Here is a 16,759-nt window from a genome sequence, read left to right as displayed (position 1 = left end):
TGTTGGAAATTGCTTAATCAATCCGTACATCTATTTCTGTGTTCATGTCATTCCACGAAATTATTAATATTATTAATACTATTTCCTTTTATTGTGAGTTTCAAAGAAATATTTGAATCAATTGTTTTTCCTCAGTATATCAGTTGTTTTTTTCCTATTAGTAAATGATCGATCATTTAGATTTATAAAATATAATACAACTGACTAAACTATGTATAATAAAAATACATAGAATTTTTTCATTTCCATTCATCGTAGTAAATTAGACATTTGAGCTACTAAATAAAGGTGAACAAGAAAAAAATTACTTTAGAAATGCATCGCTAGTTGTCCAGAAAATTAGTTAAAAATTGTGTGAGCAAATAACAGAAAAACATTTTATTTTGTTGTCTATGTAAGTTTAGATACTGTGCGTCTCAACGAGAAGAAGAACCATTTTGACAGTTACCCCACATAGGTTAAAATGTTTATTTATATTTAGGTTTATACATTTTTTTACAATGTTTACTTTTCTATAAAATAACAATTATTAAAGATGAATTTATTAAAACACAAAGACGATAAACGACGCTATTCGAAAAAAGATAAACAATTAATGAAACTTATTTCATCAAATGCTGAATCCGAAGATGAAAATAGCGAACACGAATTATCTTATTATTTAAATGATAGAGTAAAAATGATGAAAGAAATATTAAAAATAATAAAACCAAGAAAGATAAAAAGTATGGCACCTGATTGTATGAAAGTAAGTTGAGGTTGAGTTTGTGTTTATAAAAATTAAATACATAAGTTTTTAATGATTCCCTCATTCAACATTATTGAAATACTATTAACAGCTATGTATGTATGAAAATAAAAATACATTTCTTTATTTTTCTTCCATTTTCTATAGAGTATGGATATAGAAGAGATTAATTCAATGTTATTAGAGGAATTATTAGGTATATCAAATAAAAGACTTAAGTATATTTTTAATGGTCAAAATTTGAATGAAGAAAGCAGTTCTACTGATCCTGAAGATCAGTCTGTTGATATTATATCTTTAGATGACATTAGCGACGACGATCTGATCATAGATTTAGATTCTGGTAAGTTCATTTGTTTTGTTTGAATCTTTTATTTTGATATTATTTTCTAGAGGGTGATTCACAAAAGAAAACAAAGAAACACAAAACAACAGTTAAAGAAGAACCTAAAAGGAAGAAAATAAAAAAAGAGAAACGAGATAAAAAGAAAGAAGTTGAAATGAATCCTATGAGTGAAAAGAATCTAATGAGTGTTCTAGAATTGCTAGAGCTACAAGCGAGAGCTAGAGCTATCAGATCTCAGTTAGTATTAGAAAGTCAGAAAGCTCCTGATGCTGAAAAACCTGAAGGAAACCAAGAAGATGATGATGATGAAGATGCGGTTATAGTTGAGAGTCCGAAAAATATTGAAATTGTTATTACTTCTAGTGAATCGGAGAATGAAGGAAACTCGGTACAAATTGAGAAAAATAATGAAAATAGAAATATTAGTGACAAGAATGGGTTAGATAAAGATTCTAATTTAGATGTAAACAAACAGGTAGAGATAACCAATGATGATAATTTGATAATACAGGAAAATATCAAAGAAAAATACGTAGAAACAAAAGAAAACGGAGTAATAATAGTAGATAAATCTAGGAAATCGGTATCTTCAAATGTATGCCAAGGAGAAATGGAAAAAGATAAAACAAGCGACGATCGAGATGAGAATAACGAATTAACTTTATCTTCTTCAGAAGAAAACTCCAGTGGGTTGAACGGTACGAGAAAACGTAAAAAAGTTTGTTCGAAACACGCTTGTAGGAGAAGAAAGTTGAATGAAGATAAAAAAACGACAGAAGAAGATAAAAGTGGTTCAAATAATGAAGACAGTATTGTTTTGAATGTCGATCGAGATGACGCGGATTCTATATATTTGGATTAAAAAAGGAAATTATGGTGAATTCATTCAAGGAGAACAATTACTTCTTTAGTATATGCCACAAAGAATATTGAATTACATTTAGGAGAATGTGAATAGTGATGGACAGTCCTATTTGAGTTTGCATAAACTACCTATCCAAGTTTCGACCTACTTAGAATCATCAGTATTGTATATATGCAAATAAGATTAAATTATTGAATTAAACTTTGTATACAAATATTTATTAAAATATATATTATTTATTTTACTTCTTACTTTCAACCCAAATTCCTAATTGAAAAAATTGTCTAGGTTTACATAAATTAAAGGGATATAGTTAATTAAAAAATAAAACAATGGATGCAAATATTCTATTTCAAAAGGAAAAGGAATATCGATTTTTTTTTCGAATATCGAAATATATTTGGCAAAAATGAATCAAAATCAATTTAGAGACAAAAAATTTGATGCTTCATGACATTACTCCAATGGAAAACTGTACTTTAATATATTAATTTTTTTATAGCACACCTATGGTAAAGCGTATATTGCCGTCCGCCATCATGGGCATTGAACTTTTGTTTATTGCTTCCTTTCCTTTTAGCCTATGTCTTCTATGGTTGATACTAGGCAACCAGTAAAACAAAAATATTGCTATTATTAGGTGCATTTTTAGTTGCCTAGTTGTTTCTTATTTCGATTTAATTAAACAAAATTTGTTATGATGGGAACAATTAAAATTAACAAATTTATTCAATACCCACAATATTATGAAAAGTCCACAAAACAAGGACAAATAAACATGATAAATATAAGAATGATAAGATAATTTGAAAGAAAATCAGTGGTGGAGATATTCTAAGAATTATTTACTTTTAAAACTGCCGTTGTCTATCGCCATAGATTAAAGACATACAATTAGTAGGATTTGTAGAAACATTATCTTGAGGAAAAACAGCACGAAAAATGCAAATATTCCATTCTATTTCGAAAAGAGGTGAAAAGGTGGATAGATTGTTTTTTAAATGTCAATGAACTCTGATGCCACCTCACAATATTTTAATTAAGACGGAAATAAGTCAAAAGAGACATAAAATAAATACGATTTAACAGGAAAAACATAGTAACATATAAAAAGATCTAAGAAGTAAAAAAGTAGATATTTTAGAAGTAATTTGACATCATAACTTGAAATTTTATGAAATTTAAAGTTATTTTACGATACTTCATACCGTCACATTAGTAATAAAATTTTAATTTTCTCTTTCCTTAAAATAATGAAATCTTAATAATTAAATAAAAAAAATTAATAAAACTGGAAATTTTTGAATAGTAGTATTAATAAGACAAATATTTACATGTACAAGCAACTTTTTTCTTATTCAAATTATTAGGTGCATTGCTGATTGCCTAATTGATTTTATTAAATAATATTTATTTGTGAAGCTTCATTGTATTTGTAATGTGGGTTGCAGAGCTACACGGGTTTTAAAAAAGAATTAATATGAAACAGTAGCATTGCAATGCGAATTGCAGAGCAGTATGTGTTCGAATGAAGAATATAGAATAAAATATATTTTTTAGTAAATTATAGAAATGGTAACATTCCACATAATTTGAAACTACATCTGAGGTGAAGATGTAATGTAATTAACATTTAAAGTTTATTCATTTTTAAAATTGCCTGAAAATATGTACGAAAATAAGCAGTCATTTGATTTGTCATAAATTATAATATTTAATAATAATGGTAATTATTAAATTTTCATGGAATACGTTTACAAAAATGTTAAATAATTAACAATGAAATTGGTATAAAAATTATATAGACACTGTTTTATTCATTGTATCCATAGATAAATTAATACGTAACATCAATACGTTACTCATTATTTGAATATTCAAACTCTCCCTTTCCCCTTATTAACAAGGCGCTGTTTGTGGTGGGTGGGGTTTGTGGTGTGTAGCTCATTCATTCCTCCTGAATCCAGCCCTGGGATTACTTATTCGAATTCACACCATGGGCGTAGTAACTTTATAATTAGAAGTGATCGAATGTAGTTATAAAATAAAATATTATTGCCTCTAATAAATATTTTAGAAAAGAAAAATTAATAACTATCCAAGGACAATTTAGTTACACAACTTGAAACCTGCTTATATTACAAAACAGCAATGGCCGATACAGGATAAGAATTTAGAATGTTTGTTAAAATTTTTCTCTCTGTAGATCAAAGCCTAGGTATCTGCGACTGCCTTACAGCTGTTTGCGTATGAGGTTTTTCATTGATACGATTATCGGCACTATTTCCTCCTTTTGTTCGTTATTATTAGTTTAATGATCATGAATTATTCTCAAATGAGCACAAACTTAAGTAATTTGGAATAATAACATAATGAATTTTTTTCCATTTTGATATGGAAATTTATAGTATTACAATATTAATATTACAAAGTTCATTAGAAATTTTTATTTCCAATCATTGTTGAAATTGAATTAAATTTATTTTTCTTCTATTTAAGTAATCCTCGCAAATAGTCTCAAAAGCTTTTTATTATTTGTAGAGGCAGTTACAGTACTGCCAAGTTTTTTATGCTTCAATTATGAAGATAAATAGTCGAGAGTACCCAAACAATTTTTACATTACATAAATTATTAATATCGTATAAAATTTTACTACTGAAGAAGCTTTTCAAAAATACATTGTATATACATTCCACCTCACTGTATTTCTCTGCAAGTACTTTACTTTATCTATTATCAACATTATTTTATATGTTTTTGTAGGGGTAGTTTTAAATCTCGTCCATTTTTGTTGTCACCTACGCCTATGTTCTACTTTGACCTTTGATTTATAATGTTTTTAACATGTCTCAATTGAAATCTTTATTTGTAACTATTAAAATAGTGTCAACATTTAATATTTATAATATCAATGGATGATTAATGGAACCTAAGCAACTAGAAGGTTTTAGCTCGCTATCTTCCTTCGGAACGATTAAGCCCATTTTGACAAGTCAAATCAACGCAGTAAAATGAGTATTTATAGGTTGTCAATTGTCACGTCATCCCCTCTATTGTTTGTCAGCGACGGCAGCCCATGTGCGGTCGGGTCGCTACTACTCGTCGGTCGCACTTTTATACTTCAAGTTGCTTTTTATGCGAATGAACCAACAGTGTAAAGTCACGCTACGAGCGTGGTAGTAGTCATCCGATAAACAGAAACCGGCACATCGGCACGGCTGCTCTACTTTATACGTGGCATAGCTGTCTCTGTGACAGAGAGTGACGTCCCGTACTGGCCTAAGGTGTTTGTTCTTCTGTATTCTTCCAGACCTCAGTGCAACGTAATCCCGCCGATCTAGAGATCGAAAAACCCGGCCTGATTTGACGCGCGGTCCCGTCTGCTAATGATGTTCATGTTCAATGAGCAGCGGATGGGGAAGGGATAAAGGGGGTGGTTAACTCTATTGATTTTTAGGGTGACACTACTGTCAACTCCCGCCGACTTTCGCGGAGGAAAAAAATCTACACACGGGTACATTTTTTTTTCAAAATTAAGTTCTATTCTTCGATGGCTAATCTCGCGTACGGTGAGTTGCGACAGTTTCCACCAGTTTTGGAAGTTTTCTTTATTAAATATTTTGTGATTGTGATTGTGTTTTGAATTCAAAACCGGTGCGGTGTTATGTGTCGTTCGTCGGGTGTTCACGGCTCGAATACCGCTGATGTTCGTCTCATCAGCATTGTTCTGTGAAAATGGCAGCAGTTGGAGGATTTTCGCAGGATCATTTTTGCAGGAGACCTAAGAAGAAGTTCAGTTGACGCTTTTGCCATTGCTCCCTTACTAGAAAAAGCTTACGGCAAAGCCGAACAAGGTGGGCATTTATACTTTCTTAAATTAACCATAAATAAAAATATTGAATTTTAATTAATCCTCCCTTACAAATGCGAAAAATAAATATAATAAACTTTTGAAAATACACACATAATTGTTTCTAAAAATAAAACAAGTTCCTATCTAAATACAGTTCTAACCTAAAATTCGTTAAAATAAAGCATCATCGTATATATACAATAAAAATGCATCCAAGTAAATAAAATTTAAAACGTGTTTCCAAAAATTATTTAACAACACGAAAATATTATAATTATTGTTGCAATTGACTACATTTTTGATACAGAAATATTTGACCGGCGAAACATAGTGCTGTGGTTGTGTAGGTAGGTGCTTTGTAAACACCTAACAAATGGCGGCTCATAAACATGCGCCTTCTACAGATTCTGTTTATTATACCTCCGTTGGTGAATCTCGTGTGAATCTGTAAGAAATTAATGCGGTGTATTTCTGTTTTATTGATTGAAAACAACTGTTTGATTTATAAAAGTGATATTAGTGACATTTCTTGAGTTTAGTCTAGATTTCTTAATAAAATCCGGGTGTTCGCGTGCGTAGTTATGTGGAGTTTTATAACAATTAACAAACTGCACCCCAGTGACGAAAATGAAACGAGAGAACGGATATTGAAACGATGAAACAAGTTCGAGTACCCAGAAAGTCAAAATGTAATACATATTTTATTATTTATTTTCAGAGGTTAAGCAAACTATAGTAAACATAACCTAACTTTTAACAAAAGGTGTACCTAGACGTTGTTTGTTATAAATTAATTTTTACTACTGATGTGGTTTGTGTTTTATAAACAGGTACATCATTGTTTTATTTGCAAATTAATGAGTCACTTTACTAGTAACTTATACATTTAACACTAATTTGTTGCACAAAATGATGGAAACCTTTAGAACGTTGAATATTATAATAAATAGGTTTTATTATAAAGTAACTTTTGAAATGTACAAAATTCATCATTTTTCATAAATAATTAGTTTATTATAAAAAACATATCATTTAGGTATATTTGAGATTATTATTTATTTCATTTTATATCCAAAACATTTAAAAATAGGTGCTCTAAATTAAATCAAAATTTTTTGAATAAGTTTTGTTGACTTACATGATAATGGTTGTATAGGTATTGCAATTTTAATTATAATTTCTACCGGATTCTTCTAATACCTTTAAGTTTAGTCTACGAGTTAAAATCGGTATTAATTAGGCATACTATTACTAAAATTATGTACTAGAATAGCACATTCCATAAGGAATTATGTCTAAATCATTTTGTGAAAAAAATTAATTAGTCTTTAAAAAATTTCATAAGTTATAAACACGTTCAAAAAATACTGTTTGCTTTTTCGCTAACAGCTCGTGAAATATAAATATTTTTGAATTTAAAAACAAATATTCTCAAAGAGGAGGAAATAGCGGGAGGACGAAAATGTATCTGCATTATTTATAGTTTTAATTTATCGATGAAAACAGCCCTCCCCGCGCCATTGCTAGATTGCTTGTACCGCCATGAAAGTGAACTTTTTTTAAGGTACTTGAAGTAATTTGGAAAATCTAAAAAAATATGGTATAATCTGAACACTTTAGAGAATTTATTTACGTTAGAATTTTTCATTTAAGTCAATTTTTCAATAAACCAGACGAAATTAAAAAAAACACAAGGAGGTAATAAATTTTGTTTCTTTATTATTATATTATTGTTTTTATGTCAATAAAAGGCATTTATTCATATAATTATTAATTATTTATAAAGAAATTGACTATTTTGATGTTTTTTCTTTAATTGTTAAAATAAAAAAATTTAAACATTTATGTTTTTGAAACTTTTATGACTCAAATTAGAAATTCTAGTGGTAATAAATTCTCTGAATGAATGTTGAGAAAATACCACAATTTTTACAAATTTCACTCTAAGTACCTTAAAAAAATCTCTTTCGTTTGGATCAATTTTCAACAAAAAGAAATACAACAATGTAATGAAAATATTTTCTCTTTTTCATTAATTAAAAATATTTATTTCATAAACAATAATTTTCTACTTCATATAATTATTAATTATTTATAAACAAATTGACTATTTTCTTTTTTTTTTCTTTTATTGTTAACTTGAAAAAAATATAAACAAGTATTTATATTTTTAATAATTTTATTACTCAAATTAAAAATTCTCATGTGAATAAAGTGTTTGGATTATGTCATAATTTTTTCGAATTTTTAATTTCGATCTCAGTACCTTAAATGGGACTATTTTCATCATTAAATTGAAATTATAAATAATGAAGGTATACAGACTAGCTCCTGAGTTGACCAACTCAGTTGTCATCAATATATTTTGAGGAAAAGAAAAAACAAACACTTTGGAGAATCAATATTTTCCCATTAAATGAATTTTTTATTTTTATTTTTACTATTTCTAAGTTATTCTTTTTTTAAAGAGATATACTATCGGTCGAAAGTTCTTGCCCACCTTATATTTCAAAGAATATATATAGATAAAAGAGAGAGATTAGTAGGATAAAGAAAATTTTAATAGGAGGAGGGTTTGTTGGTGCTGGCCCTGATATAGGAATTGTTTCTCTGCAGGGCCGGGGTTGTGGTTGTTTTTATTTTAAAATTTTGTGTTGATTTTAAATTTGAAACGGGGCGGGCGGATACGGCTATGGCTGCGTTTTACCTTTCGTCGGCCGTTTGTCTGGAGAACTGGTTCACCAGGTTGCAGGGAAACCGCAGGAAACAATCAACACATACGAAATAATTTTTACAAATTTAAAAATTTTGATTCGTCGATGTAACCCCTATTTTACTTTTATTATTTCGGTACACAATTTTGGTATTCTCTGTAATAATTACGAGAAACAATCGTCGTCTATTTGGTTTTATTATTTTTTCAGCATATTCCAAAGATGTGACACTGCTTTCTAATTTCCTTGTCCATCTTTTCCCAACAACTCAATCGAGTTGATGTCGGGCGACTATGACCATCAAATAATTACTTTTAGTACATTCTTTCTTTCTAATACTTTCCGATTTTCTAATACCTTCAATTTTTACCAGGTCTCCAATCTCCCTTGCTCCAAAACATCCCTAAACCATCACTGAGCTTCCACTGTTTTTTACAGTAGTTTTTCGTTTGACCTACGCACAAACACTCTCCTAGTAGACCCAAAAACCTCAAACTTTGAGTCATCACTCCTTAAAACTCTTTCCCACTCTTCATACGTTTTTAAGTTCTTTAGTCCATTGCGACCTCTTAGCTTTCTGCGACCTTTCCAAAAAAACCAGATTCTCTCAATTTCTTTTTCACTGTAGAAATATCCAAAGGTATATCCCAAGATTCATTGATTTGAGTTGATAACTCTGGGCCCGTCAGTCGTCGATCACGTTTACTAATCAATACAATACGTTTATCTTCAGCGGTTGTGGTTTTTCGAGGTCGCCCTGTAAGTTTTTTATCACCAGAGTCTCTGGTGGATAGATATTGTTTCGTCGATAGGTCGAGGTATTTTTAATTCGGTGGTAACTTCTACACAGACTGTGAAGACAATTTTTGTAATACTGACCCGTATTTTGTGATTATTATTAGCCAGATAAATTATTTCAAGAAAACTAATTTAAAAGAATTTAAATTTGAGTAATTAATTTAGAATTACCAATTTTGAAATAATAATAAATATAGGTGTGTCATAACCCCATTAATTCATATATTAGAAATATTCTAATGTAATATTTCAAATTGTGGCTGAAGATTTGGCAATAGCGCATATTTTACGGAAATTACTATACCTTATACCAATTTTTTATATCCCTCTATACTATCTTAATCTATAGGAAACGATATTATGCGAAAAATAACTTACAGCGTTGCCAACCTTAATCGTAGTTGAAACGAAAAATTTCTTTGTTTTTTATGTATGTCCTGTCGAAGTTGATTAAAACAATTTTTAATCAGTTACTTCCTGTTCGCTCGTATACTAACTTTGGCAACAACGCTTTTTCATTTGCATTTATTATGAATTGCGTATAATAAATTTCCATTGGTCAAATTTAAGGAATTAAGTCCTTAAAAATCTCTTGACAATTTTTGATGAGGGTTATTTATCACTGGACCCGTTACTAGTGATTAATTTGATTACTTTCCTACGGGGTTACACAATTGACCTTTTCATTGAATAACACAATAGTTCCTTGCCAATTTATTAAGCACGAGACCCATGACACTCATGAGCTTGGCACACAAAAATCAATTAGAAAAAAAATCCCATGAGATTTGTGTTAAGTGTCAAATTTTAAACTACAAATTATTTGTTTATTTGTCTCCGTATTCGAAATTACTGCGTACAAAATTTGAATACTATGGAATAATACTTTTTGATTTAGTTGTTTTCAGTACCACTAAAATGAAAGTTCTTTGTGTTTTAACAAAGTTAATTATTATCCTTATTATTATTATCGTTATAACCTAATTGCCAGCTACACAAAAACTTGAAACTGATGTTGCCGATTACTCTTTTAACACTTTTTAGTTATATATTACCTTCTTGGGCGCTTTTATAGTGTCATTTATTGAGTAATAATTCATATTCCGAATATTGTTTTAAGTTTGATTCCATTTTCAAAGCATAAATGTTCATTTAAATCGAAATAAATACCTACATAACCTCAATTTTACAGTTTCTCTTTAAAGCGCAATATTAAAGATCTTGAAGACCAAGCATCTGGTGTGAACATTAAATTTTTTCTTTTTATTTAAAAAATCATCGTTCGATTTTGTCGAAAATCAATGATACATAGAGTGAGTTTTATGTATGGAACGCCTCAATTATCTCGAAAGCGGCTTGTACAACTTTTATAAATTTTTGTGTGCAAGAGTCTTGAGATACGACCGGTATTATGATGGCATTTACATTGTTGTCAGATCTTTTCTTTTTCCGGAAAAATAATGTATTATTTCGAATTGATCTTCCTGTATATTTTATGTTTTTAGAAATCCTTAAGAAATACTGATTATTTTTCATGTAATATTAAAAATTTAACGAAATTGAAGACAAATCTTTAAATGTTTGTGTTATGTTAGAAGTAGATCCACATTTGTGAAGTAGAAAAATTACGAATTTTAGGAAACAGGAATACAGTAAAGGCGATTACAGCAGATGCTTAAAATGTTGTCCATTTACTTGAATACAAAAAACCATGGGATTTTCAAAACTTTGCAATACATTTTGCAATATCCCTGATTTCTTATCTCTGTGGTAATCATATCTTTTAATTCCTGAATATTGGCAGGTTTTGTTTTATAAACGATGCTTTTAAGTGGAAATAGTCTAAAGAATTCATGTCGGGCGATCGTGTCCATCTTGTGGGAAGCACATTATTTAGGTATTGCCTCACCACACACGCATAGTGAGGTGGGGCACCATCTTGTTGTAGCCAAATATTGTCATTTGGGATATTGTTATTGTCTGAAAATTTCTAATAATGAAGTTTTCTTCAAATGTAATTGAAAGTACTCACTTGGATTTGGAAATATCCGAGCCAACTCAGGTTTAATACTATTTTCCATAAAAACTAAAGACGCCGGACCATTTAAGTTACCCTTAATGAAAAAGGGACCAATTATTTTGTCGCCCATACATTCAGTTTTTCGGGATATTGGGTGTGGGATTCACGCATTCAACGAGGATTGTTACATGAACACTACCTACTATTATGTCGATTTACGTTTGGATAGTTTTTATTGTAACATTTTCCATTATTAGGTTTGCAAAATCTTAATCTGAGAACTCTTAAACCAACGTTACTTTGTATGGATGGAATTTATTATCACGTAAAATTTTCATTATGGATGTTTGAGAAATATCAAGTTCCCTGGATATTTTTCTAGTACTCAAGTGTGGATCGACTTCTAACAGGACAGAAACATCTAAAGATTTGTTTTCAGTTGCACCCTGATTTGGATAAATCTTTTACTAAACCAGTTTTGTTAACCTTTTTTACTAATTCACTGACATGAGATCTTGTTAGGATTTCGGTTAGGATATAAATTATTAAAGATATTACACGTTTCTTGTTGACTTCTACGCCTATCACCATATCCTAATATTATTAAAATATCTAATAGCTTCTTCCTAAATGACCAACTGGTTTTAGGGATTAGTCGATTTCTGGAATGGTGACTTCTACGTTATTCTTTGTGTGTGGTATGTTGGTTTTCTTAATATTACCTTCTCCTTTGAATAGTTCTGTTACGGTTGCCCTTAATATTTGACTCGATTGACAGAGTTCAGTTATTTCGATACGCTGTTATCATTTTCCATATTCGTTTTTAGGCGCTGTAGAAGTTCGCTTTTTAACTGCCTGACTAGTTTCTATATTATGTTGTAAGCTTCTATGATTAATTGGGTTGAATATAGTTAGATAGTAAGACAGCTGACACATTCATACACGTGTCTTTTGTAGGTTAAGCCTAATTCAAAATCATATGGATTTAATATTAGTAGCCCCATCTATATACCAATACATGAAATTTTCAGTCCATTAAATAATTATCTTGTACTAATTGTAGGATTATCAATTACCTACTCAGGTAGGTAAGTATCTAATGTTTCGAAGTATTACTATTACTATTTCAAATTTTATTTATTATCCCAGTAATTTCACTAACAAAAATTTATGCAAAATGTGTGGAGAAACAAAAATTGTTGAAAAAGTAAATATTATTGTTTAGTATCTTATGTATGATTAAATACACTGGCGAGCAAAAAATTGAGGTCACCTTAAAATTTTCATGTTTGAAATTTTACGTTTTCAGATAGTTTTCGCAAACTGTGCATCGTTGCACTCTATACTAAAGAAATATACATTTTTTCTTGGATTCAATAATTTATTCTGAAAAACCAACAAATTAACATTTTGGGCGAAATTCAACATTTTGTTGTTGGGGAAGATATGGAACGAACACAATAAAAAAACTTGAAATAGGAAAAATTAAGTTGCGGATCACATTCTGGTCGACGTTATCCCATTTCTGCAACAGCAATCTTCTCAGCTCCTGGGCAGTTCTTTGTGCTGGTGCGTGTCTGCGGGTATCCCAATTCGTCCCAGACATGTTCTATGGGATTCATGTCTGGGCTGCAGAATGGAAAGCCTTAGAAAACTCACATCAAATTGTTGCAGTGGAGTGATGGCTGTTTAGGTTAGAGTAGACATTATTTAGTAGGGAGAATCCACGGATTTTTGACACGAATATTTCTTTACGCCATAAACTGAACGTTGGAAATAAATCTTAATAGAAAAGACATGAAATGATGTGTGAAGTGATTCACGCAGGCCTTTTAGGCACTTAGCATGGAAGTGATTGGCTTTCCACTCTTTCCTATTTTTTGCTTTCGTTATCCAGTCCAGAATTCCTTTCTTCCATCACCTCTGCGTATTATCTTTTCTTTGGTCCTTCTTGTTCCTTGTTCCATTTTTTTGTTGCTCTAAAATTTGGTATTCTTTGTATGTGACCCAGCAACTCTATTCTTTTGGATCTTACTATTTTGCTCAGTTCTCCTTTTCCAAATGGTTTCTTTATTTAATTATTTGTCCTCCTCAGCCATAAATCTCCTATTTATCGCCTATTATTCTTTGATTTGCCTTTACCTTCGTTTTGTATGTTCGAGAATAATTTTTGTAAGACTTATAAGTTTTTTTTGAATACTAAGCTCGTTCATAATGCTGTATAAATGGTTTTTGATCACAAATTCGTAAGCTTTTTGGAACACTATGAAGGCAAATCGTTTTCATACCTCATCACAGTGAAAATGTGGTCTGCGGCTGATCTTCCAGATCTAAACCCTCATTGGTAGTCTCTGAACATGTTTTCTCCATATTTTCTCAAACTTTTATCTATGGCCTAAGTCAAAATTTTGTAGGTTGTATCCAGCAGCGCATTTCCACCATATTTGATTTACTCTGGCTCTATTTCGTCCTTTCCGGGGACTTGCCTTTTTTAGCCTCTGAATTATTTTCAGTTTTTCCTCCTTTGTTGGTGTTAATATATTTTCGATATTATTCCAATCTTGGGTTATAAGCTCTTTCCATTTTTGGATCATATTGGTATCATCTATTATTATTCTCCTTTTCTTATTTTTTATATACATAATGTTCTGCTCAGCTTGCCCTTTATTGTATTTTATTTTTTCACAGAAATTCTTCATTTCTTTGTATGGAAAACGTTCTTCAATGCATCTAATTCTCCTCTCCATTCCTTTGCGTTTCTTTGCTCTACACGTCGTTGATCTCCTTTGCTCTTCATAAAGTTTTTTATCTGTTCCGTTCTGTAGCAATTTTTGTTTGGCTCGTTTCCTCGTATCAATTTCTTATTTACATTTGGCATCGAACCATTCGCCCATTTTTCCCTGCTTCATTTTCTGTGGTATTATTTTACTTACCGCCTTTTTATGATTTTCTCTAGAAGTTTCCATTCTTCATTAATAACCTCTATAATTTCATAAAATGTTGAGTTTCCTTCCACTCGGAGTACAAAACTTCTTTTACTTAAAATACTAAACCTAAGTAATTCAAAGACGACCTTTGTAATTTCAATCATCTATCAATGAGTTATTTTGAATGAATGTGCAAACAGAAAAGGTTCCATTGCTGACACGTGTTTACCCAATGGTTTCAAATGTAAACAACAGACTAAAGTCTAAGTAAAATAACTTATTTGCATGTGTTTATGTATCAGTAGCTTTTAGCCTTCGGCCCGGGAGCATCTCTTTGCACACTGTGAGTGAAAATTGATTCAAAACCAAAACTGAAAGCACTAACTGAGAAGTTTGAAGAGAAAAGACGTTGTAGACCAGTTTGGAATACATCATATTAAAAAACGAACCCGAATTATTGAAGAAGCAAGAATCGGGAGAAAGTCTTCCATGTAAAAGATGGAGAATTGTTGTATTTCCTAATTTAGAACAATGCTAGTTTACACGTTTTAAATCATGTAGAAATAAAAATACTAAAGGAAAGAGCTGAAGACTTTGCTAAGTCACTGCAAATCCATAATTTTGAAGCTGGCAATGGTTGGTTGGAAAATTTCAAGAATGATTTCGCCAACAAATATTCCTTTAAATGTAAAATAAAGTACGTACGTACTTGTACATTTTAAAATTTCATTTGCATGCAAGCAAATCTCATAATCGAAAAAAAATAAACCAATAAAAACTCTTTAACTTAAACCATTCGTTAGTAAAAACGTCTATAATTCAAGTTATTTAACATTTCCCTTGGTCTTAATCTTAACGACGTTCTCTTGTATATGAAAAAAAACTTAAAGATCGTATTTTCAGTGATATTTGTTGGGAAGTTATTTTTTGAATTAAAATATAAAACAGAATATCTAACTTTTTTGGCAAATAGATACTTATAGATTTTATCATACGGCTGTATAATCTTTAATATACATGGCTTTTGGCCTATCCAAACCATTATTTATTATTCTGTACAGCTTATAGTTACATTAGACCGAAAACTTGCATTAGCTCAGGTACATTTATGAAAATTTTTGAAATATTCAGATTATTCTGTAATAATAAAATTTAACCGTACCATTTGGATGTCCGGTCACTCGGGCAACAAAGTCATCGACGAAGCGGACTCGCCAGAATGGGATCGGCGAACCCACCAATTGGCCCAAAACCCATCCTTGGTGTTGCCAAAAGCGCTGATATCGCGGCTGTATCTGCCAGTGTTACTGATGACTGTAAAATGTCGATTCGCTGCCGTTCGCAGCAATTGGGCCTCTGTTACTCCACTACGTAGAAAATTTTGCGAAAGGATTTAGGCGTAAAACCTTATAAAATACGGCTGGTGCAAGAATTGAGTCCACACGATTCCCCACAACGTCTAACATTTGGTAAATGAGGGCTGGCAAAGTTGGAGGGAGATCCGGAGTGAAGACCAGCCAGAAGCATTGCAAGAGCTACCAATACATCCCGAAAAATCAATGTTTGGTGTGGATTATGGGCCGGTGGCATCATCAAGCCCAAAAGCGACGATGGCCGGAACGTTGTGAATGGCGGGCACTACCGTATGATGATTGACGATTTTTTTTTTCCAAAATGGAAGAATTGAACATGCTTGACATGTGGTTTCAACAAGACGGTGCCACATGGCACACGGCACGAGAAACAATGGCCAAATTGAGAGCCGCCTTCGGTGAACAGATAAACCAGCAAAGATTGACGCAATGGTGGCCAATATTGAAGCATTTATTCGTGAAATACCGGCCGATATGTTGAAGAGAGGGTGCCAATATTGGCCTTTGCGCATGAGCTGTCTAAAGCGGAGCTCGGCCAACTTTTGAATGAAATCATCGTCAAACATTAAATTATATTGATCATTCTATCGATTCCAATGAAAATTTCATCAATTTTTTCAAATATTTTGTCGTTTTTTTCAGAATCGAATCCTCTATATCTCTTAAAAATCACTAATTATTAGAGATATATAAATTCTTGTTCTACTAATACGGGTGTCCCACGACGAGTTAAAACTATCTGTATATGGCAAAATAGTAAAATTATGAAAATTTCTTCGTTTGGTTTTTCGGATACGATCTTTTTAACTAAAATATTTTCAAAGATGGCCGACTGTAACTTTGTTATTTTAAATGGAACACGCTGTATATTAATACTTTTGAAATCTACGTAAAATTTTAGTATACTTTTGTCTGAAAACATTTTTCGAAAAATGCATACTTTTTGAGTTATTAATTTTTTTGTAAAAAATTTGACTGATTCAGCCCCTTATAAATTATTATTTTACGAGGATACCCTTAAATATGTGCTTTTAGCAAAGTCAGACGTATTTGAATCTATGTTGAAAATTTTTTTATTTTATACAGGGTGTGTATAAAAAGTGTTCAATTTAAC

The 16,759-nt window shown here is 31.0% G+C and overlaps 2 protein-coding genes across 4 annotated transcripts in view; both read left to right on the top strand.

Annotated features, from left to right (window-relative positions):
- The first annotated feature begins 451 nt into the window (after window positions 1-451).
- On the top strand, window positions 452-2,167 carry LOC130453050 (putative uncharacterized protein DDB_G0288959). Its single transcript, XM_056792642.1, has 3 exons — window positions 452-748; window positions 896-1,091; window positions 1,142-2,167. The coding sequence occupies exons 1-3, from the start codon at window positions 536-538 to the stop codon at window positions 1,954-1,956; spliced, it is 1,224 nt and encodes a 407-aa protein (XP_056648620.1). The 5' UTR covers window positions 452-535; the 3' UTR covers window positions 1,957-2,167.
- Window positions 2,168-6,140: 3,973 nt separating this feature from the next.
- Window positions 6,141-16,759, top strand: part of LOC130453065 (LIM domain-binding protein 2) — a 104,242-nt gene continuing 93,623 nt past the window's right edge. Inside the window, exon 1 of one of the 3 annotated variants that reach the window (XM_056792657.1) lies at window positions 6,141-6,502. In XM_056792657.1, coding sequence (XP_056648635.1) covers window positions 6,469-6,502 — 34 coding nt within the window. In that variant the 5' untranslated portion in view covers window positions 6,141-6,468. The remainder of the gene's footprint in view (window positions 6,503-16,759) is intronic. The other 2 variants (XM_056792658.1, XM_056792659.1) reach the window with 2 other exon arrangements.

This window comes from Diorhabda sublineata, chromosome 2, assembly GCF_026230105.1.
Source record: "Diorhabda sublineata isolate icDioSubl1.1 chromosome 2, icDioSubl1.1, whole genome shotgun sequence".
In the NCBI taxonomy this organism is placed as follows: Eukaryota; Metazoa; Arthropoda; class Insecta; order Coleoptera; family Chrysomelidae; genus Diorhabda; species Diorhabda sublineata.
Note: the sequence above shows the minus strand (reverse complement) of the source record. Positions and strands in the feature narration are given on the sequence as shown.

What these genes read in the sequence shown, in the direction of transcription:
- LOC130453050 (XM_056792642.1), top strand. Translation starts at nt 536, where the DNA reads ATGAATTTATTAAAACACAAAGACGATAAACGACGCTATTCGAAAAAA. An exon ending in TGGCACCTGATTGTATGAAA is followed by an intron (nt 749 to 895) that starts GTAAGTTGAGGT and finishes CATTTTCTATAG; the next exon opens with AGTATGGATATAGAAGAGAT. An exon ending in GATCATAGATTTAGATTCTG is followed by an intron (nt 1,092 to 1,141) that starts GTAAGTTCATTT and finishes ATTATTTTCTAG; the next exon opens with AGGGTGATTCACAAAAGAAA.